The 24,779-nt window shown below is 38.5% G+C and overlaps 1 protein-coding gene across 1 annotated transcript in view; it reads right to left on the minus strand.

Annotated features, from left to right (window-relative positions):
• The window catches only part of LOC136679576 (zinc finger matrin-type protein 4-like), a 144,311-nt gene that overhangs the window by 57,267 nt on the left and 62,265 nt on the right, over positions 1 to 24,779 (minus strand). The window contains exon 4 of the mRNA XM_066658186.1: positions 4,217 to 4,373. Coding sequence (XP_066514283.1) covers positions 4,217 to 4,373 — 157 coding nt within the window. The remainder of the gene's footprint in view (positions 1 to 4,216; positions 4,374 to 24,779) is intronic.

The following is a 24,779-nucleotide window of genomic DNA, read 5'->3' on the forward strand; positions in this document are numbered from 1 at the left end:
TCTGTTTCTTCTCTCTCTGACTCTCTCGCTCTCTCTCACACACACACACACACACACATTCATATTTAAATTTTAAACTTAAGGCAAACTCCTGAAAACTAATCGTGGCTTATTTTAACGCTAACTAAAGCATACTATTTTGTTTTGTAAGTTGGTTGCAAACAAAGGGTAAACAAATGGGCCTAAGTATGAACCACTCAATGTTGTGTTCTGTCTGATATCTTACACATCCAAGTGAGCTTTTCCATTGTTTGGGGTATCAGAATCTGAACTGAATGCTTGAAACTTTGATAATAGTGACAATAGTGACATTAGCCTATTTGTACATACTGTTAGTAATCCCTGTTAGAAAAGCAAGAATGTATATCGATCCTTGACGTGTTTTCTGCTTGAAAGCCTTTAATAGACACAGTTCATTGCTGATCCACACACACTCAGTGGCTCTTTATTGACCCACACACTGCCTTGTTTGAAGGGAGATGAGTGTAATTATTCAGCCCATAATACAGAGGCTTTGAGCAGCTGAACCTGACAACAAAATGGACCTGTTCAAATAGCAAAGCGAGGCAGCTAATAATTAGCAACTGCTGACTAGCCTCAGTTTCCTTGCTGAACTGTGTGTTTATGTTACCGTTTGTACCTTGTTGTGAAGTTGATATGAATCCTAAATTCATTATAACAATGGACCACTGCTTTTTTCATTTCCAATATCAATACTGAATAGGCCTTGGCTTTGTTGACATCGCTAGAATGATTGCTTAAGGCCGATATATGCTAAACCCTATGCTGTGGCTTGTGCCTTTTGCAGAGTTTCAAACATCTTCTTATACATTATGTAATACAAAATGCAGTGGTGTAGTAGTATTAGATTTATAATCTGTGAAATCCATGATGTAGGGTGTGAGGCTATAATTGGATCAGAGCAAAAATTTAGAAACAAATACAATGCTGCCAATTTTTTCCCATTTTTATTCTTTCCTTGACGTCCAAACCAATGTCTAAGGCAATCTCTTGCCATGAATTTACTGCTGCCTGCAGTCTTTGTAGGGTGGAGAAGCAGAGTTCATATTTCTGGACTTCCTTCATTCAACTTGATCCATGATTTCCCAACTGCCAACCAATCAGTCTTTGTGGTTTGCATCTGGGGAGGTGTGTGTGTAGCTATGTCACAGAGTACGGGGTAGGTTTTGTGTCTCTGTGGGACCAACACTTTGCTTATGTCGTAGGTTCAATGCAGAAGCATAAATTAGCCTTTAAAGCGACCATGTGTCCTATTTTTCCCAGACATGTCCTCTTTTTAGACCTACATAAAGCATCCGGGCAGGATTTCTAATATCACCATAAATGTCCTGGATTACACCTTTGCTGTGCGCAGTCGCCATACTTTGTTATTGTTTGTGCATTGATTTCTTTTTTAGGTCCCACCTTCTCATACACCACCCCAGTCAGTCATGGACAGGCCCTTCACACAAACATTGGCGATACAGCATCTCACTCATTACTCTCAGCACCAAAGCACAAAAGACAGAGCAGCACCAGCTAGTCCATGAAAAGTAAGAGTAATATGTAAAATCAAAATCTAAATTATTGTTAAAGACCAAATGTTGAATGGAAAGAATCATATTATGTGTCCATAAAGGCATTTGTTAGTTGTCTTGTTAAATGCTAGATGTTAATGTATTAAAGTTAAATAACAGTTATGTTATTTGAAATTGCTCTTTTAAGAAAAACTAAATATTGTCACCCTAGTTTACTCAGTTTTCCACATGGATAATGGGCTGATGGGCTCACACATAGTCCAACATTTTCAAGAAGAGTGTACTAAATTCTCACTGGGGTGGTACTCTCAAGGGAACATCTTCAGGATCTAATTGTGCCACATTCTGTACCAGTTTAATTTTGAAAGTTTTTCTAAATATCCACCCCAACTCTTGATAGCATGTAACAGAAAGCAACTTCCCTTAGGGATGTTGAATATGAGCATGCCTTAAAAAGTTTCCCAATTGGACACTGAGACCATTGCTGGAACTTTTTGGGTACGTCATTCCTGAGAGTACAGATATAGACGCACATCTTGTGATGCAATAAGGGTAGCCTAGTAGTCCTGCCCTTCACTGTGAGAGAGGGGTGGTCCACAGCAGCTGCTCTGAGCCTCAGATCAGCAGGAGAGAGACAGAGAGATGTAATTAAATCCAAACAATTCAGTTCCACAACACACTCTCTTCAACCCAAACACACACTCCCAGAGTGACCTCCGAAGCCTTGGAACACTACTGATGAGGCCACCTGCTGTTCACCTCACGGCACAGCGTGTGTTAACTGGAAGGAGTGTGAGAGCAGATGTTTTGTGTGTGTATGTGTGTGTGTGTGTGTGTGTGTGAGAGAGTACAGTGTGTCCAAAAGTTTCTAGAGACCCCTTAGAATGAGTGAACTCAGCTACTTTAAGGTTCACACAATGCTGACACAGATATTCAGTTATGCACACCCAGCTTGTACTGGACAGTCTCCATAGAAATCCATGAAATGAGATATGAGCCTAAGATCACCGTGCTCAATGCCAAGTGTGAGGCATTTTTTTTAGGCAGCCTACCGGGCCTAAAAGAGGCATTTTCACTTACTGATTTACTGACTGACTGACTCCTAATGTTGAAACGTGCATCCACGAATAGGAACTGTTAGTTTAGCCATACTTCACAGAAAGAATTAAGGTGGGGCTACTACACCGTCTGTTGTTAGTTCAGCCATATTTCACAATCTAGTTTGTGAATTAATTTGGAACAGTGTGGCGGTGACAAAACACAATCTTTCCCAGTCCTCTTTATGGGACCTAAAGAATGCATCTGGCTGGGATTCCTAAATCGCCAAAATGTCTGGGAGTTTGCTGTCTGCAGGCTTTCCCATGTCCCATTTCTTGCCATAAGCCCTAAATCCTTCATTGAAGTGTTTGCTCTGATTACATTGTTGAAAGCTGTGCAGAAGGCACGAGGGGTGAAGGGCTTCAGCGCTGTAGGTCCTCCATCCACCGCGGTGAGCAGCACAGTTTTTGTACTGGAGCCTTGAACCGAAATAAATTTTTGGTAAATTAGTTGCTTTAATGTCATCTCAACATAGTGCTTCAGTTGGTATGAACAGAAAATAACAGGCTTTCCATGATCATACACACACAGTCAGCAATTGACAAGATCATCTTTTTTTTATAGTTTGTTATAATTTTTGTTATTGTAAACGAAGACATTGATATGAAGCACCAAATCTTCTCCAGACCTTCCAATGACAAGGGTATGTATTTGTGGTTTTCCTGTTTTTGAAATGCCAGAAAAACCTGTGACAATGGATAATTGGCTAATGGTGGTCCGGCTAAACTAGGACTAGGCTTGCCTAATTTCTCTTTGTTCTTGTTTTTTAATGTATCATTTTTTTTATATCAAAGTCAGAGAATATTTCCTCACCTTTGCTAGCTCTCTGGTCTGATATTGGAAAAATTTCTGGTGTTTGTACACAGCCCAGACTTGGTAAATAGGGAAAATTTTAAATGTCTCTGTCTGAACTGGCTCAGGTGTATTTTCTCTCTGAATCGCAGGCTGAGGCGTGGCTGAGAAATGGCATCTGTAGGCCTTGGGACAGCTGAGTGAGCTCAGAACAGTGAAAAGCTTGAATAAAAATCAGGACGTTGCTCTATTCCTACACCACATATGGGTAACCTTGACTTTTTTCAGATGCACTACTTATGGAGGAATTAATACCAAATTCAAACTACATGAAATAAAATGGAAACCGACAGTGTTACAAAACTAAAACACAATTTTAACTTCAACCACAAATAAGGTACCGTAGGCTCCTTCAAACATACCATTCCAACTTTAAAGCTGCAGATCTCCTGAATGAACAGCAGTCCTATCTGCAAACTTTAATTACCCAAAAACAAATCCGCCATTTGTATGAGTATTTAAATAGATTAATATATTAATCATAAAAGCCTTCAGTCTTGTATCTGTGTATTGTCTGTGTGTAATGTGTGTGTACTAACGATATATAATACATCCAAAACCTGTTTATTCACTCACATTTTGGGGACTCTACTTTTACAGACAAAATACTGGTCCCCACAATGTAAACTATTAAATACTATGGCAAAGACATGGTAAGGGTTAAGGTTGGGGTCAGGGTAAGGATTAGTCTGGTAGTACTCAGGGATAACTAAAGGGTAGATGTTTACCTTTAGCTGTGATAGCAGGCTGTTCTCCCAGCAGTAGTTTGATTCTCTTGGCGTGGATCTTGCCCTGGTAGTGAGACTGAGCCACTACAGCTGAGGTGAAGGACATGTTACACAGCGTGCAGCACTTATTCTTATCCACATCACCCTCTTCACTACCCTGCAACACACACACACACTTATATGTATATATTAACATCATCACATTTATATAGGCTTGCTTGTTGTTGATATAGTTATAAACTTGTCAGATCATAGCACTGATGCTAAAACTTACACTTCTTTTATACAGTGATAGAAAGCAGTGATACACAGTGATACAGTAATAACAAACAGGAATCTCCAATGCAATGTGATGATCAATCGTTTAGACTAAATTAATTCTAAATAAAAAAGGTTGAGCTATTTTTTGGCATCAGTTTCCAGTCCTAATTTATACATCCTTCACTGTAGCATAGTATAGCATATTACAATATGGTATATTATAGTGTACTATAGTAATGATAGTATAATTATGAACACATTTGTTCAAGAGACTATAATCAGTGACATAATAATATCTGGGCAGCTGTGGTTAGAAATTGACCTGTGCTAATTAGGGTATACTGAATATAGCTTCTCTACATTTTAGAGCTATAAAGTATGTGTGTAATAAAGTGCCCAGTCAGTGCCTAGTCAGGTGTTTCTAATAAATTGGCCCGTGAGCAAAAGCACACGCAAATTTGCCAAGAAATAATCTCAAATGTTGTACTGGCTCTAGAGTGATACAAAAGCAACAATGGCATCCCATTCAAAACAATGCTGATTGCAACCAGCTGGAGAGAGAACATTGGGTTTAATGGGGCTTTGTGTGAATGTAGACATTTCATGTTTACGCTGCTTGCGGCTGTTTTGCAAGATTGCAACAGACAGATTAATGTGGCAAAGAAAAAAAATAATATTTTTACCTTACAGTTATCACTTGCAATAACAAATTCCTAATATTCACTTAGGACTGAGTTATATATTTATAATACATTTGAAATGATTTTTAAAATGCCCTGTTGTTCGAAATTAATCCCAAGAATATAAGCAAAGTGCAGCTTCAATGGTTAATATAATAGCCTGGCGAGTGTTCGGTTCCCCGCTCAGACAGGATTACAAAACCTTCATTAGTGCCTCAAAAAGAGCAACTGTTTTTGTGCTAAACATTATTAATGTAAATCTCTCTCTCTCTCTCTCTCTCTCTCTCTCTCTCTCTCTCTCTCTCTCTCTTGGATTATGGTCTGCGTGGCTTCATAACTCTGTAACTAAGCTGTAATTACACTTGCACAGTTTTTATTGATAGCAATCAAAACAGCACCCACCCCCGGCAACACTTTCCAGTCGATTTAGACATGTATTTGCATACATTTTTTACAGCTTTTGTTCCATCCATCCACACACACACACAGGAATACACACACACACACACACACACACACACACACACATACACACACCCACACCCATACACACTAAAAAAAACAAACAACACAAGGTACACCTGCCACAAAAACATCCACTGGTTTATGTTGTGTGTGTGTGTGTGTGTCTGTGTGTGTGTGTCATTCGCTATGCTGTACTGCAGAAGTGAATGTGTCTCATGAGTCAAAGTCTGTAGCAAAACACTGTCCTAAGTTTTGTGTGTATGTGTGTGCATTGATTTGCTACCTTGTCAGCACAAACCTATTAACTTTAAATCAGTTTAGGGCATTGTTATTACTAGTAAATGTCATGTAAGCACTCGTGCAATGGGAGTAATATTTCTGATGTAGTTACTACATAACGGCAGTCACATATTCAACATATTTGGGTGGTATTATTAGAGATAGATTGTTACATATATATGTAACACAATACACAATGAGTCTAATCCAACACATTTCTCTAAACAAAAGTACTCCCCAGATTATACATTAAGAAATATCCAAATATCCAGCTAATTGGCAATTGCTTGAGCTGGAAAATGTCCATAAATGCTTTTAAATAATACGATTTATGACTCCATATTAGATTAACCCTTTTACACTATATTAGAAAATGTTCAACAGCCTGGATATATGCTCGTGCACAATAGAATCAGAGATATTACTTCAATAAAGAAGACCCATTAGTCCATAAACAGTTCAAACAACTCCCAGATCTACTAGTACAGAAAATATCAGCTCATTAACAATCTCAAAAACTTATATGCAAAATAAGAGAAACATTTGGACAAAATTCAGGTTAGACCATTTAGAAACATTCCACAGTAAACTGGTAAGTTGGAAACAGGGAGGGTACAACCAATGGCTCAGGCTTCACAAGTAAAGAAGGGTCACGGCTAACCATTTTGTGCCATACACTGTTTAGGAAACTGTCACATGGTTAAAAATGTCCATATGTCTGTGTGAGATTTTAGGTCTTTTAATTTTGCTGTGAAAATATTGTAAAACAGGAGGGTAAAGAGCAGGGAATATGGAGAAATCTCAAATACTGTTGATTGTGTGTGTTAGACCTTTGAGCCCTCAGACAGCAATGCATTCAAAACTGTTACTGTGATAAATTTAGAAATGTGGCTATGGACACAGGGTAATACTCTGGAGCAGACTGTAAAATGAGCAGTAAAAATATCACCAGGTAATATTAGTTCTATGTGGGGGGAGTTTTATATCATATCTCATGGTATAGGTGTTTTCTGTGGGTTTTCAAGAATGGACACACTGGAGTAGACATTAGTGATGAAAGGTATGGCACAAATCATATGAATCGGTCAAGTACTGAACCTCCTGGTCCCTGGAGCTGTGTGACTGCGACACTACCTGCTGCACCATCGGACTGCCCAGTTATATCATGATACAACAGTACAGATTAATATATTCACCATAAACCTGTGGTGACATTATCCCAGCTCCACACGTAAAACTAATCCCATCCAAAGGGCTTTATACTGACCAGAATAATAAGACAGTCGATATTATTTGAAAAATCTAGTCTTAAGAATACATCTCAATACCAACCTTTGTGTACTGGTGATCAACAATATAGGAGTTATTAGTTACACAATAAAAATGAAACCTCTCTTACTGCTCAAACTATTTTCCTATGCAAAAAGCTTTAAATCCTTACAGAACATCAAAGAGAACTGGAATAGAGAGAGAGAGAGAGAGAGAGAGAGAGAGAGAGAGAGAGAGAGAGAGAGAGAGAGAGAGAGAGAGAGAGAGAGAGAGAGAGAGCGAGAGAGAGAGAGAGAGAGAGAGAGAGAGAGAGAGAGAGACCTAGCTGTCTTGGTAAGAAGTTCAAACCTTTTCTAATTTTTATTAGGATTATCACTACACTCATTTTCCATTGTTATTAAGATTACATGTAACACTCCCAGCATTCTCAGAAACCTCAGGCAAACCCAGCAGGGTCTCTACTGTTATGCCTCAAATAATAAAAGTAGCTGATCTACCTTATATTAGGTTATTAGAGATAATGAATTATGATTAACCCTTAAAAAATCTCAGCTTTTCTGGTTGTGCATACCATTGCAGGGCCACATTGCATGGTCTAGTGGCTTCTGCTTCTGAAATGATGAGTATTTTGTCTTTCATTTGCTGCAGTGAAGCTTTAGACTAAATGTGAGAGCATTTCAGAATTTGATGGCAAGCAATGATTTGCTTTGACATTTTAACTCTTTGGGGTTTGGATGGAGCTACTCTCCTCTAAGAACACAATTCCAATGCTCCATAGCCCAATACTTGGTGGGATCTACCACTCTAGCCCCTTGGTTACTGTATCTTTAGGCTCATGTTTAGCTCCTCTAGTTTCCCATTCTATTGGCTGTGATCTTCCTTTGTATAGTGATGTTAACTCCATAGAAATTTGTTGATCTTTATGCAGCAATAAAGAAATATTTTCAAATCACGTTCAAAATGGAACGATAGGTCCAAAATGTGCTGGACAAACAGCAGGACGAACCTTCCAACTGGAAAATAGCCTGCTTTTCTTAACTGGAGTATGCAAGTATGATTAGTTTCATAAAAACAAATCAGCGGTGCTCTATAAACAATGCTTATAGGAATCAGTTGGATCAAATTCAGGCCATGCTTTTCTGCAGCAAATAAAAAAAAGCCTGAAAGATGGTTTCAACAGCTGCTCATTTTATTTCAGTAAACAACTGCCTGTTTACCTTCTGCCAGGAATCTCTGTAGTATGTCAGTCTCCACAAAAGATGACAAATTTATCACAAGTGTTACAATGACACCCAGAATACAAGACTATTTTGACAACATCTACAGAAAGAACAAGTATGTCTGCATTTTATTTATTTTTTTCTTAAGCGAAAAACCCAAAAGATGACTTTCAGCATGATGACACACCAGGGAATGTTATAGCTGTCATATTTCTCACAGCCGCCTAGACCTCTGTTGTTATTTCACACGGTGAAGGAGATATAATTACACTCAGATCTGAGTGCGGAGTGTTATGGTGTTTTGCAGATGCACCATGGTGGGAAGGTGCATACTCCATCATGGAATGCCTCCTTTCCCATTTCATTTTTATATGATATATTAAAATATGTTTTCTACCTGCAGGCGGTAAATTTCACTTCGCTGAAAGTAGGACAGATGTTTTCACCCAGACCCGATTTTAAATCTACTCATGGCATGGTTTCTGCAGTAAATTTTATAGTTGGCGTGGCATTTTTGGCTTCCACTGTCAAGTGGGTTTTGAAATGCATCTTGCATGGCCAACAGAGGGGAACTTCAGGGACTTCAGTACCTTTAAAGGAGAAGCTCTGCAAGTATTGCATTCTGTTGGTTGGAAACTAGTCTCAAAATGCTCATGGGATCATAATTAAATCTGCATTCTTTTCTCTAGGTCTAAGTAGATGCGACCAAGTATGCTGTCTCGTTTGCTAGGCCATCGGGAGCTGAACAGAACACTAAATATTTTTTGATTTTTACTTTTTCTACATCATTTAAACACAGCGGCTGTCCTTCACATTGTGTGAATATGTAATGATAAATGGACCAATAGAAATGCTTAAAAATGACTTGGAATATCATATTTTTCCATTGACTTCCACTCTTGTAAAGTTAATATTTTGGAAATATATATTTTTCTTTGGACAATATTCTATATAATTATGTAATTATAGATTTAAAGTTAATTTCACCCCATTTCATCTCCAGAGCATGTTTTTATTATTTTATTTGGCATTGTTCTATAATGAATGCTTACAGATATTCACCTCTCCTTCTGCAGAAGAGAATGTAATATACCTTTAGTCAGTGCGACTAGACTTTAAAACCACGGTTGTACACAAAAAGCAACACCACAAAGAACTCCCACAGGAGTATCTCTGGAAACTAGCATTATTGTACTAGTGTTTTTCATTTCTGGGCTGACTAACACCTATAGGCTGAAAGGAAGGTCTAGCTCTAATAGTCATGCGTCCAGAATAGATGTTTATCTACAGAATGCATTCACAGATTTATAGCCAGAGTGGCTATAAATAACTGTAAGCTGGTGAGGTGTGACCTCTTTGTAGAGTTGGAGTCCTGAGCAGTGTGGTCTTTTATGGGGTCTTTTGCTCCACATCCAGGTGAACTTTGCTCTTTAGCATTGATATATTCTTGGACCACACTCCAGTGCACAAATGCCCAGCTTAACCACTAAGCTTGGGGTGTTTGCACTGTGTGCAATTCACCTTAATTTCCATGACAGCAAAGGAGGGGGCATCTTTGTTTACTTTGTGTTAGAACTTCTGGTGTGACAAATCCATTGATATAAATTACAACTGCAGTCATAATAAACACACTAACAATACACGTATACTGCACTCTAAATTCAGTGAGTGTTAAAGTTGAGAGTACTGCAGTAATGTAGTTAGAAACTGGCATCGCTTTGTATTGAGAGAAAACACAGAAGAAGTTGGCTGAAACAGTGAGGCAATATTGAATGGGTTACCAATATTTTTACTGCAGGAGGTATTACAAAAATGAGCTTATTTGCTGGTTTCTCAATTTAATTTTAATTTCCACCTTAACCCTAGAAGCATTGCGCTTCTTTGCTCCACTGAGACCTGGAGTTGCTGCTTTGACTGCTGGATTGACCATTCCGAGATCTGTGCTGAGATCTCCCTCCCACAACAAAACCAACATGGTCCTTAGAATGAAGTTATTCACTTAGTCACAACACAAGATTTTTCCCTTAAATGTAATTTTAGTAGGCAGCCATTTGCTTCTTATCCTCCATTTTCATATTCAAGCATTTTAATTCCACATTGAATGCGTCAGTTTACAAGGCTGATATTAGTGTTATTTGCTAGCCTCTTATTTAAATTTCCAGTTCCACTTTAAAAATGTGACTGTGAAGTGAAGATAGCTTTTGACAAACAGGTCTCATTCCTCAATTTCACTGTTTAACACAAAAACCTGACTGTACACCTTTAATACCACAGTTACTTTCCTCATTTAAAACACACAAAACACAGGTTACACCTTCTACACATGTGTCTGTACTTCTTGTAATTTACCAGAAAGTCTAACACAAGGGAGGGAGAAACAAACTGTTGAAATGGGGCATGGTGGAATAAGGTGAAAAGGTTATTCTGTAATTGTGAAGAGACAACAATACACTAACAATACACAGACAATTATTCATGGTTGTTTTATGATCAATATCAAGCGAGCTCCCACCCACTCACAGCACTATTGGACTAAATCCACACAACCTGTAAAGAGGAATTAAAAGGAATGTCTAAAATTGTAGGGAACTGCAGGTTTATGTTCATGTTCAGAAGCGCCACATTTTTTAATGTGAAAGGGTATGTTTGAAGAAAATGACTGTTAACTTGACTGTAAGTTTTTATTCACTGTTTGAATTACCACAGAAACTCATTTGCAACTCAAGTTGTTTAGTTCTGTAGCACTTTCACTCTGTGTTTATTTTCATGCAGTTAGCAGTCTCCTGAATTTAATTTCTCAACTAAACTATGTAAAACAGTAAATAATAACCACCTATGGAGCAGGAATAAAACAGTATCCTCATCTCTTGTAATAATTTTCAACTTTTGGACAGATCTTTTTCATTTTTCTGCTGTGAACAGTGAAAGAGGAAGCCTAGCATGTCTGACCTAGCCACTTTTTATTTATTTGTTTATTTATTTTATACTTTCTTACAGATGCTGGAGTCCTGTAAACACATTAGTCCTGTTTCCAGCACCCAAACAGGCTGGAGAGCTAGCACATGATAAGAAAACTTCTTTTGAATTTGATAAAATGTGCTTTTGGATTACAATCGTGGATGTCACCTTTAAAGACAGAGTGTTTTTTTCCCTGACTTTATAGAGCTCATTGTTATGGCTAATATAAGTTTTTGGTTTAAAGGCGACATGAAAAGTTGCTCTAAAAATACACACGCTTTCTCGGAAGGACTGTATGAGTTTAATCAAAAAACATTTTCATAAAATTCTGAGGATGATTCGCTCAGCATTTGCTAGCTCTCCAGTCTGCTTGTGTGCTTGACACCAGTCTACAAATCACCAGTCTCACTAAAACAACAAAGTGTCCCTGTCCAGTATGCTAAGCTTCCTTGCTCTCTCTCTCCTCAGAGCAGATAAAAAAGGCATTTGGAATTTTGTTTAGACAGTGGAGAGAACTCCAAACGTTGAAATCACAAACCGAAATAAAGATGTTGCTCTCTTCCTGCTCCACCGATGGATAACATTTATTTATTTTTGCTTTGTCTGATTACTTATGTCTCCAAATTCAGCAGAATTTCACTGCATGAAAGTAAACACAGACCAAAAGTGCCAAAAAAACTTAATAACTCGAGTTAAAAATGAGATTTTTTTGGTAAGGACTGGCGTCCCCTCCAGGGTGTATTCCCGCCTTGCGCCCAATGATTCCAGGTAGGCTCTGGACCCACCTTGACCCTGAATTGGATAAGTGGTTACAGATAATGGATGTTGTTTTTTCCCCCCTCAAACCTGTGGTACCATCTTAAATGAAGCGGAGCTTCTGAACATAAACAAACCAGAGAACAGTGTTTTCCCACAATCATAGATGTCCCCTTAGATATTGATTTTTCATGCTCTGTAGACATTAGAAATTACATCCACAAATGGCTCACTGTATTTCACACACATTGTATGATTCCTGGGAATAGTATTGGCTGAAGGCAGACGAGCCAAGAATTATTGGAACAAAGTGTTTGCTTTTGGTGATGTGTCCTGGTGGGATTAAGAATAAAGTGTAACCATTAACACAGGGGCTCGTGGTTCCTTTATGTGTTCTTGGCTTTAAGATATTTCACTTCATTATGTTTAATATTTATCATGGCATTTTTGTTTTAATATTATCCTTATATCTGTAATATTTGCAGGTAAATTGATAATGCAAATACTACTACTACTACTACTACTACTAATAATAATAATAATAATAATAATAATAATGATAATAATAATAATAATGATAATGATAATAATAATTTTCCCTAACAGTCATGTTCTTGCTTAAACCATGCCATGAGTAGATGTAAAACTGGGTCTGGGGAAGTGATGAGTGATGAGTTGGCACCCAGATTGAGGCACTTTCCTCAAGATGTTCTCGAGGACCTTGGTTCCGGGGGATGAGTGGGGCTAAATTGGAGATGGAGCTCAGCTTTGGAGGAGCTTGGCTCTCCAGCAGCAGGCTCACAGATATCTGACCTGAAAATCATTTCCCTCGCAAATAGCGATGGTGAAAAGTTGCTCTAAAAATACACACGCTTTCTCGGAAGGACTACTTGGCATACGCTTTTGAATGGCTGCCAGGTACCCATCGTCTCTGCATGCGTCTGAGAGGCATATGTCTGGAAGGGTTTTGAGCACGTCACGTTGCCCATTTGAGCAAATGATTCGAGACGGCTTGCCAGATAAGACTTCTGCCGCCATGAGTTTTGCTTTATTGCTAATGATTTTTAAGCAGTCAGAGGTGAATAGATGCAAATGGTTACGGCTTCTGAGAGCACTTTGATTGACTGTTTACTGCAGCGATAATAACCACTGCTTAATTCAGCTCCCATTACTGATTGCTGTGTGCTGCTCATGCAGGAACTGTGTTTATAACCACATGGTTTAGAGCAGAGATCTAAAAGATGCACCCATGAAGGTACCAACCCTAGTGCAATTATTATTATTACTAATTTGAAACATATATGTATATACATATATTTATTTATGTATGACTTTACATTTATTTATCTGTAGGTTCAGCTTAGGTCTCACTTTTATATGAAATATTGCTTATAATTGTGTAGTTACACATTACCAATTTCTGTAACTCATTAATGCATGTTATATATGTGTACATGTGTATCAATTTCAGTTTAACTCATGTAATTACATATTAATTAAGTATTTTTTTCTTTGTTACAACATTATTACATGTAAAAGATAAACAAAATGTAGTTTAGCTGAATGTGTATGTATTTAATCATAATCACACTTTACTAAGCATGTTAAAAATTAAGAATTTCTCAGTAAGCAATGCTGTAATAATCATTTTGTTGTTACTATGTTACTACAATGTTATATAGTGGGACCATTTTTTATAGTGGGAACCACAGTTATTTTTCAACCACTTTCTCAGATAAATATTCAACAAGTTCATACTTAACAACAAGAAAAGACATCACCAAAATAGTCTACAATATTTTCTTTCAGCATTTGCCAGAAATTCCATTTGCTATGTGCATGGTCTCTTCATATTCTTGCATGAAATCTATGCACTCCGGCTGCTTCTTGCTCAGCAGGGATAAAGGAGTGTGTGTGTGTGTGTATGTGTGAGAGAGATTGAGAAAGAGAGAGAGAGAGAGAGAGCATTTGAATGCGTGCACACACAATCTGTTGCATATCGCTAAAGGAGAATGTGAGTCAGTGGAGCATATGACTGTCACATCTTGTTCAGTCAACACTGCTCCCTTCACCTGTGATGTTCCACTAACTGCCTAAGCTCTTCAGCTAGCATCAGCAGCTATGAGCTTTACTGCATGGCTGTGATGAGAGCAAATTATTTCTGAGAGATTAACTCTAAAACCATGTTTTGCACGTTCCCTGCAGCCTGTAATGGAAGGCTTGCTGAAGGAAGTGTTAGCATTGCAAGAGAACAGCAGGCAACATCTAGCTCAAGATCCACACATTCATCATCCGGAGTATATTCAACAATCCCTGGGCCAAGAGACTGACCTTTATCATCTTTATCCCTGGAGTTTTTGGAGTAATTCCTTTGAATTTGCTCCTTGAACACATAGTTCCTCATGCTCTTGGAGAACCTTTGTTTTTGAGAGGCTCCTCTCAAAATTTACTGTTCATGTTCTCAGAGATCCTTTCAGTATTACGTCCTACGTTTTGTGGTTGTGTATTTGAAGTGTTCTTCCTAACCACGGTTCAGTTCTGTGGTTCTTCTTAATGGTCCTTGTTAGGTTTAGTTCCTCTAAAGAGTTCTGATACTGTTCAGAAGTTACTGTTCCATGGTCTAGAAAACAGCATGGGATAACATCTGTTGAAAAATGCAGTATTTGAATGAAACTGAACAAAACAAATTAGAGGTCATTGGGTAAATATAATTACAAACACACAAAAGTCAAACAGAAAACAGTTCTAATGGTATTCAAGTAAAACAAACTGTTATGCAATCTGTACATATTTGTATTTATTTATTATGTTTATTTTTTTCGTCCTAAAACTAGAGGGAAAATGGACTGGTCACCCTGACATAACAGAGATGATGTCCTGGCTGAATCAGTCACATCATCGTCTCAGGGGTTTTGACAGGTCTTGTCTCCTCTGGCGACACAGGTAAGACACAGTAATGCTGTCTGTCAAAACAAATCCAAAGACTCAACGCCTAGTATGAGTTACAATGTCATTCTAATAGCCTTGTCACCCACAAGTCACAATTTTACACACACACACAGACATGTCAAACGCTGTTCAGAAAGACTTTTTCTCAATGTGTCCTCAGGAACCGAAACAGCTGTTACGATGTAGGCCACATTTCTTTCTGGAAATGGTCTTGTTCACTGAGAGCTGGTCTTTTACTTGAATGTGGTCTCAGTTTAAACAGGAAAAATGATGGGTATGACACTAGATCATTGTAGGCTTCTTTTAGTTTTCAGTTATTATGTTGCACACGTGTTGTATAAGGGATAAAGAACATATCCGTATTATTAGTCATAGTACAACTAGAGCTGTTGTTGTTATTGTTGTTGTTATTATTCATTCATTCATTCATTAATTCATTATCTGTAACCGCTTATTCAATTCAGGGTCGTGCTGGGTCCAGAGCCTACCTGGAATCATTGGGCGCAAGGCGGGAATACACCCTGGTCCTTCACAGGGCAACACAGACACACACACTCACACCTACGGACACTTTTGAGTCACCAGTACACCTACCAACGTGTGTTTTTGGACTGTGGGAGGAAACCGGAGCACCCGGAGGAAACCCACGCGGACACGGGGAGAACACACCAACTCCTCACAGACAGTCACCCGGAGCGGGAATCGAACCCGCAACCTCCAGGTCCCTGGAGCTGTGTGACTGCAACACTTTGTTGTTATTATTAATAATATTATTTTTATAATTATTGTTGTTATTATATTAATATATCTCTACCTATAGTAAACTCAAACATAATAACTGGAATACTTATGGTCAATTTTTTTTTCGATATTTGCTAAACTCAAGATAATCTTAAGATATATTATTATTATATTATATTATATTTTACATATTGTCACTGTCCAATGAAAAACCTGTATTGGTCCCTCTTTAGAATAAGACTACACTTATAAAGATCTATTCAAATGTATACATTAATAGTCATTAATAATGAGTTATAACTCATAGATAGAAAGGGCAACAGTGACCTGCTCTTTGCCAAATAGTGTACCCATTTCCATCTGCACTAGAGGGTCTGTCAGCTTCAGCAAATATTTAATAAGTTTAACCATTTAATAAATTAACCACAACCAGAGTTTTTTTTTATATAAAGTGACAATGTGGTGTACCTTCACATGTGAAATGACTAAATTCGCCTTCTGAAGTCTCAGCTTATTCTTTATCTTGAAAATGTGTCACACGTCCTATCTGTGTTACAAATGATTATTAATTACCTTTAAGGTGTTCACAACCTAAATAATAACCATATAATAAACAGATTTTTAAATCATTGTAAAAACCTTTATAATGGTAGTCTTATTTTAAAGTGGTACCCCTGTATCTCCAAAATATCGACTTTACAGAAGTAGGAAAATACCTTAACTTCAAAAGGAAGTCAATGTAAAAAGATTTTAAAATAAAAATGTACTAGTAGGTGTAGTAAACTAAAAATCCAAAAAAAGGGAGATACATATTTTTCATGGGACAGCAACAATATATTTTTATTAAAATCATGTAGTCATGTAGATATAACCATATATTCTCACTTATATTCATTCACTCATTGTCTGTAACCCTTATGCAGTTCAGGGTTGCGGTGGGTCTGGAGCCTACCCGGAATCGCTGGGTGCAAGGCAGGAACACACCCTGAGGGGGCTGGAGTACTTTACAGCATGATACACACTCACACATTCACTCACACACACTCACGCCTACAGACACTTTTGACTCGCCAATCCACCTATGAATTGGACCATGGGAGGAAACTGGAGCACCTGGAGGAAACACACGTGGACACAGGGAGAACACACCAAGCTCCTCACAGACAGTCACCCAGAGCAGGACTTGAACCCACAAGGTCCCTAAAGCTGTATGACTGTGACACTTCCTGCTGCACCACCGAGCCGCCCTTCTCTCTTATATATCAACCATCTATTAAGTGCAGTATAATTATATAAGTCCACTTTGAACATATTTCTAAAATACAACAATAAACATGGTTTCTTCTTGCAGTGTCATTTCCACTCTACTGTATATTAATATCTTAGAAAAGCAGCTCTGGTGTGTATTATTTCAGTAAGAGATGTCAGTTTAGACTAATGATGTGTTATATAGAGAAAATCTCACATTTTTTACGCTGCGAATGACAGTTTCAGCTCTAGCCGAAAAAAGCTCATCCGCATCCACATGTCAGACAAACTTTCCCCGGCTAATGTGACAGTAAGCTGATTTGCATGATGCATGGTCGCTCCGGATGGTTTTCATGATGAGAAAATCGTAAATAATACGCCTGTCGTGTGGAGCGAATTACGGGCGCCCATTACCAGCCGGGCCCTTTACCCATGGCCATGGTTTTAACCCAGCAAGGAAGACCGCGTCCACTCTAAAAATAGGCCATGACACTTGTGACTCAGTCAGCCCCCACCCCCCGTCTCCATGAGAACAGGTTGCCACGCCAACTGCATCCTGCCCAGGCTGACAACTCTGTCTTCTGAAGAATCTCTTAGCTTCCAGCAAACAAAGATGGATCGCAGCAATCTGGGCAAATTCCCTCAGAAATTGTTTGTTATGATTTGCCAGTTTGTTTTGCAGGACGGTCTGCACCTGGGTGCCATGGAATGACCGTGTCCATGGCTACAGGGGGAAAGCTCATACTGTGGAAGCAATGGTCATTAACCCAGTGTTCACTCACTGACCCCATAATAAAAATAAAAAAAAAGACTTTTATTAGAAACAGCAATGTGCATTTTTTACCCTGGCCACTTTATAAAAAACAATCTATGTCCATCCTATGGCCATATACAAATTTTCATAGACGACGGTTCATTCCAGTTCTATCTCCACTGGCCATGTTATAAACGCTTTGTTCCTCCATTCACCAGCCAATTTGTTAGAAACGTACTGGCCACTTTATTAGAAATAGCAATGTTCTGTTTTTCACTTGGACACTTTATTAGAAACATTGTCTGAATCTACACCATTGCCATTCATACATGTACACACACTGTGGGTCATCTGGTTTTAACTGACCATTCCCCGGACATTAGAAACAACCCATTTTTACTTCCACTATTTGGCCACTTTATCAAAAACACCAACATACTCACCCCACCCCCCACCCCCCCACTACAATTTATGAGAAACCTCTAGTATGTCCACCCAACTGACACTTATACATGTACATAGAGTGTGGTTCATCGGCTTGAACTCAGCATGTGGTCTAGCAGGCCTAAAAAAGCTCTGTGTAGTCGGTGTGGTACAATGTAGATGTTTCCAATCAAGTGGCTAATGGGAATTTTCTCCATCTTAAAGTACAATAAAGACAGGTTTTGTGTAAAATGTGCAGTCTTTAAAAAGCTATAAGCACTGAAGATTAAAACTGAGATTCTATCTGTGCTGCTTTCCAAAAATTGACTACAGATGTTTTGGCTGGACGTGTGTAGAATTGAACCAGCTGCCGTGCAATATGGGACCATCCGTTTATCTCCTGATTAATATGACAGATCAAAACTCAGAATTCATACTGGCCTTTCAAGCCCATTATCTTTGGAGACCTTTTCCCACTAGGGAAATACATTTCCATTGCAGATAGTTATGACCCAGAAAACTGAGTGAAAAGGGCAGAAGTTTTCACTCACGCCAAGGGTAAAGTTCATTATCATGTATTTGCCGTGTTGGGGAGTAAAACAATACATTTAACAGTGTTACGTATTTAGACTACAACATGTAAATAGTTGTATTTTGTTACAGTTACAATGAAAAAGCATGGTATTTAGAATACAGTTACATTGGTGACATTATTGGATTGCATTAAAGTTTTTCTCATTTTTAAACAAGGATTCAAGTCCTCTGGCGCTGCGGAGGATTTCCTTCACATTTTTTTCTTCATATTCATTCCTTATATCTATTTATTAATTTGTGTGCTCTGTGCTTCTAGGCACAGCCCAGAAAACACAGCCTCTTAGAGCAGTCTTTTGCTCCTCATCTTCCACTTCTGAAGTGATAGTCTGAGTCACTGTTTTATTTACACAGTTGATTTTTTGTCAAGCCATTTTTTATTTTATAGATTAAAAACAGCATTAAAATCACATAAAAGAAAAAAAAAAAAAAACAATAGAGGAAAGCTGTTCCAAAGCATATTCTTTCCTTAAAACACTATTAGTAGAATCTTGAAGTATTGAAGTAAATTGTTTCATTTATTTATTTATTTATATTTTTGGGGGTGGGGCATCTGGCTAAAATCGAAAAGTAGGCTAAGCTTTTTTTACACACACAGTTTAGTGTGATTGTTTGACACTGGGTGCTCAAAAGTGATGGTTTAGTAGTTGGGTGAAATTTTAAAAACAAACAATCATGCCTAGTACAGAAAAGAATGTGTTCTAGCCTTCACCACATAAACATTAGTGGGGAACTCTAGGGGTTCTGGGGGATGGTTGGAAATAGATCTCAGAACCATAGCAATGTGGTGGGCTGTAACAATGTTTGATGGACTTTGTTGTTCCAAGGAAATAAACCCAAATCTCAAAGTCTACCAAAACCTTCCAGCCTCTGTACGTTCAGTAAAATGAGGGAATTCTACTTGGATGACTTCTACTTCAGAAGCTCTGGAGGTTCATCTCTTCTCCCGGCAGAAATCCGAGACTCCGGTGGGGTTGATTTAAATACGACTAATTAGATCGGCTCCAGCCCCAGATGAGATATCCAATAGTACCCAGATGCATCCCAGGACACTAATTGTATCCTCTCGTAACGGCCCTTGGATCGAGTTACAGCGCTGGAGGGGGCAGGGAGGAGGTTTTTTAAGAGACCTCTGGGGGCCGTGTAGCTATTAGTAGCCGCTGCAGACAGTTGATTGGTGTTAAATAGATGGATGAGGGCGAGATCACCCGTACTGGCTTGCTGCGGTTGCTTTAGGTGCCGAGGGAAGTGATGATGGCTCGTTAAACTGTTGTTAGTGACCTGGTGGATGGACGGTGTTAGCCACTGAAGGTGGACTATTTGTACTTATGATCTAGGGCCAGATCTCTTGGTATTCTTTGAAGGATTCTAACTAGACTAATTCTCCCAAAATCTAAAAATCTAGGAGCCCCTTGGGAAATTTATTAACAGGAATTATACCCCAGTTAGTTTTGATCTTGCAATGTGATTGGTTAAGAGATGTTCCAGGAGTGCTAATATTGCATGATAATGGCACTGTGACAAAGCTCTTCTGGTATTATTCCACAAAATACATAAATTCCAACATAAATAAATAGGTTCTGGTTTGTTTCCGGCTGCAACCAAAGAACAGTAGGTACTTCAACATGAATTGTAATGATGTCTGATGGCATATCAAGATAAAGAAGCTCCAGAAGGGGCACAGAGATTAAAGAGTGGACCCATTCTCCACATTCTCATTTGAAAACAAAACTAAACTAAACTAAACTAAAAAAATCCACAGGAAAAAAAAACCCAAAACAAAACAGGAAAATGCTCAGTCTGTTTTCTAGTGGTGTGGTCAGAGTGAGTAGAGGTGCATTAATTAACTTATTTATTTTTCTTTTCTCTGCTGCTCTTGTTCACCAGCCCAGCTCTGGGGCCATATTCCAAAATAAAAATTCCTTACTTTTTACTGTACCTTTTACAGACAAACTCGGTACCTTTATCTTAAAATCTAACAATAAATAGCAATAACGAAACTGTGGTATTATTGCAGTAATGTCTTATAATGTGAGATATTGGTGCTGGTGACTCGGCCTGTGGCCTCGTGGCTACGACCGCAGCTCACCCGTGTCAATATCTTCTGATGTATTGTTGCACGAGAATACACTTGGAGGAGGATGAGAAGTCCTATACTGGCTTGTTGTGGTTAAATTAGGCACCAACAGAAACTGTTATTTGTGAGCCACTGAATGAACAATAATAGCAGGCTCAGGATTTTCTTCATATTTGATCCAGGACCAGCTTTTCCTACAAAGGATGTAGATGATACACATGAGCTTGACTGCTATGTTAACCCACCTTTTAAAAGTGAGCGCCATTCTCACTTTCAAATTACAGTAACATTTAAAGGAATATCAAAGCAGGGATACCTTTATATTTGATCAAAGGCTATTCACACAGCAGGGAGTGTCTGGAGAACAACTTTCCAGGCTCTTGAGAGTACAGAACCATGCCCTAAGCTTGGCCTTGTGGCAGTCTAGTGTTTTTCATCAAGCCCTGGCGTGCATGCGACAGCGGCCATGCACAGCGCATTGATCTTTAAGCTATCAGAGGGAGTAACGTAGTGGAAAAATAATTGCCTCCACCTCTAAACCGCTCCCCCCTGGTCCCATCAGAAAAAGTGCTGACTTTCAACACTGTCAAGCTTATGATTGGACAGGAGAGGGGTTTCTTATATTCCCCTATCGTGGGTTACGGGTTAATGACAAAAGCATAATCACGAAAAAAAAAACACATTCAGTGCTTCTTCCAGAAGCCTGGGTAAACAGATAACCGATACAGTACAGCATTATGTGGAGAAAATGCAGAAAACTTTAAGACCATGTATTAAGGCACTGATAAGCCTTTATCTTTTAAAGGGAATTCAAATCAGGTACAAGCCAAAAGACAGCATGCGAGGACTAGTTTGCTAGACTACTGGGAATGTTAACTTTAGATTAGGTGAAAATTCCTAATTCCTTTCAAATGTAAGATACGGAGAAGTCTGCCAACTGTACACATTTCTCAGTGCATTATAGACATATATTATAAAGTATGGTACAGAGACTGTCAAACACTATTTGGCACCAAGAAATTGCTTGAAGGTAAGGGATACATTGTCGCTGTCCAATTAAAAACTATTAAAAATCTTCCAAATAGCAGCTTTAAAAATATTTTACTCCAATAAATTTGGAAGCATAATTTGGGTTTCTTCATCAGTGTTGCAGTAGTTTGCATATTAAATGCCTAATAACAAGGGGTCTGCCAGAGCAGAGCTCTACAGCCCAGTGTAGGAGAGCTTTATACCGCACCAGCCAACACTTCACACTGGGCATGGCAAACACAGGCTTATGTGCAGCTGCTCCAGAGCAGCCTACCTACCTACCATGAAACCCTTGAATAACAAATTTTAAGGGGTATATTTACAAGCTGAAACAAACCCACTCAGCCACATGCTGAGGATACATTTAGGATAAGACAAAGCAGAGCAAAGCTAGAAAAAGAAATGTCCTCCCATCACAGCTTCACAGTCATGCCTCGTTTTACTGAGGGCTGGACAGTGCTGGATGATGTTGTATTGACTGACAGATGGTAACTGGGGATTAAGTGTCTCTGAGCTATCACTCTTCTCAATACTCTACTCAGTCCAATACAAGCTCTCTGTCCAAGGAGGTTTGCCACTCCATTGTGAGCACTAGCTGAGCTGATGTGCTTTTCTTTCCAGCTGGAGAGGAAATTACTTTTCTCATCTACACACAGCTGCAATCTGGTTTTGTGCACATTTTGCTGAAGTGAAATTCACAGCAGTGTAATACACATGCAAGAGTACGGCAATAAAGCACTCGAGTGCAGCCTCAAGTCAATGACCTGAATGGTTTAAGAGTCTGGAAAATTTGGATGCTTCAAAAATCTGGAAGAAATGTGGTAAACAATGTGAAAAATGTGCTTCTTGGTTGAAAAATAAAAGGAATATATTTGTACCAAATAAAATAGTGGAGCAAATCAAGAATATGGTTTGAAATGTGGAAGAACATTTTTAAACATGTGAATAATGGAAGAAGTCAAAATTGGAATAGTGCCAAATTTGGAGGGAACTTGGCTTCTCAGAAAAATTCAAAGTCCACTATTTAAATACTTTAGAATTTAGAGTCTGAACAAATGCCTAAGTTCTGTCACATTTGCAAAACATAGTCCAAGAGCTCAGTTTTCTTTAAAGAGAGGCCAAATAGAGAAGGCATCACCAAATAGCAGACCGGATGGTTTTTATTTTCCTTTGTGTTGATAGAAAACAGGTGCAGATAATCCTTTTAATATAATAAAAGCATCACTCAATTGAGCCAATCAGACTGATTGTTTATCCTAAGTAACCAAGAGAGAGCCAGAAAACTGTGCATGCAGGAATGCAGAAAACGTCGTAAAGATGAACAGGCAGTGTTTTTGGTCATTTTATCTGCTGTCAGTTCTAAACCAGTGTGTCTTATATGGCATCAATCAAAAGCAGGTATGTGAAGAATCGATATGAAACAAAGCACAAGTCTTGAGGTTTAGTCTTTTGCTGGGAGGACATTTAACCACTGGACCTCACTGAATTTTAACTGAATGCCCTCTTTTTAACATATTGTGCGTTTCTGGTTTGAAGTAAGGATCGAACTGAGACTCTGGGCCACCTACAGCTTGCTGTTTTGTAGCTCTACTTGGAGGCAGTGGGATGTAAACGGAGCATCTGCCAACTCCACAGGCTCCACAGGCTTCAGGACACCAGGGAGAGAACAGGAGGCTGAGACCAGCAAATCTAAGAAGAACTTGCCCATGTGAACTTATACTGCACTCTTTTTAAATGCCTCATCAGAAACGTATGGTGAGATAGGGTATGGTGATGCATGGATACAGTGAGTGTGCCTACATTCATACTAATAACACAACCATTACTGGGTCACAGCAGTTATCTGATTACTGAAATGGTCATGCAGACAGCATACAATTCCTTACATCAGATTAAAGCCATAATCATATTTAAATAAATGTGACAGAGGCCTTCTTCAGAGTGGAAGCTCAAATCCAATTTGTGTTGGACAGATTTCATGAGCGTGACTGTGACTGTGCTTTTATTGCACATCAGTACAATGATATTGCACCTCCATATTTAACCCATCTGTGACAGTGAACTCTCCCCAACACACACTCTCACACACATACACCCAAAGCAGTGGGAAGCCAGGCCGGTATCCAGGGAGCAGTTGGGGTTAGATACCTGACTCAAGGTTCTGTCAGCCATGTATGTTAAAAGAGGAGTTCCAACACCTATATTTTTCCTGCTCAAAATTCACATTTAATTATTTCAATATAAAACAAAGATGGCATATTTCTAATGTTAAGGGGGAAACAGCGCCTCCATGTTTTTCATTTTCATTATCACCACCCCTGCTCTCACCACCCTGTGAAAATGCAAATTGAGCAGATTGCATGTTCATTTTTACAGCCTTCAATCTCAGTCAGCCAATCAGGGTGGGCCAATGGCTTTAACTTAGAGATCTGACAACACAAAATTATTTGGTGTTTTATTCAAGAAACTTTCATAATTCATAAAAACAAGCAAATATCTGAACACAGTTGATCATGTTCCTAAAAGAATATTTTTCAACAATGTATTATTGCTGCGTATTAGATGTGTTATTCTGCACTAACTGTATTTGTGGTTTATTTCTTGGCAGTGTCAACCCTGTAAAACCAAAGCACAGTGTAATATGTTTTCAAAGGGAGTAGAGAGTAAGTTCAGTGTGTGTTTATTTTAAGTTTAAATGTAAAAATGAAACATACTATTGTTGTACTGAATTGGCATGTGCATAAATTAAGTGTTAAGGCTATTTGCTATTTTCTTATCATTGTTATTAAAGATGATAATGAAATTTAAACAAACTCATAAAAGTCATTGACTTGATTTTAGAGACAAAATGAAATATATCATG

This window comes from Hoplias malabaricus, chromosome Y (assembly GCF_029633855.1).
Source record: "Hoplias malabaricus isolate fHopMal1 chromosome Y, fHopMal1.hap1, whole genome shotgun sequence".
Taxonomy (NCBI): Eukaryota; Metazoa; Chordata; class Actinopteri; order Characiformes; family Erythrinidae; genus Hoplias; species Hoplias malabaricus.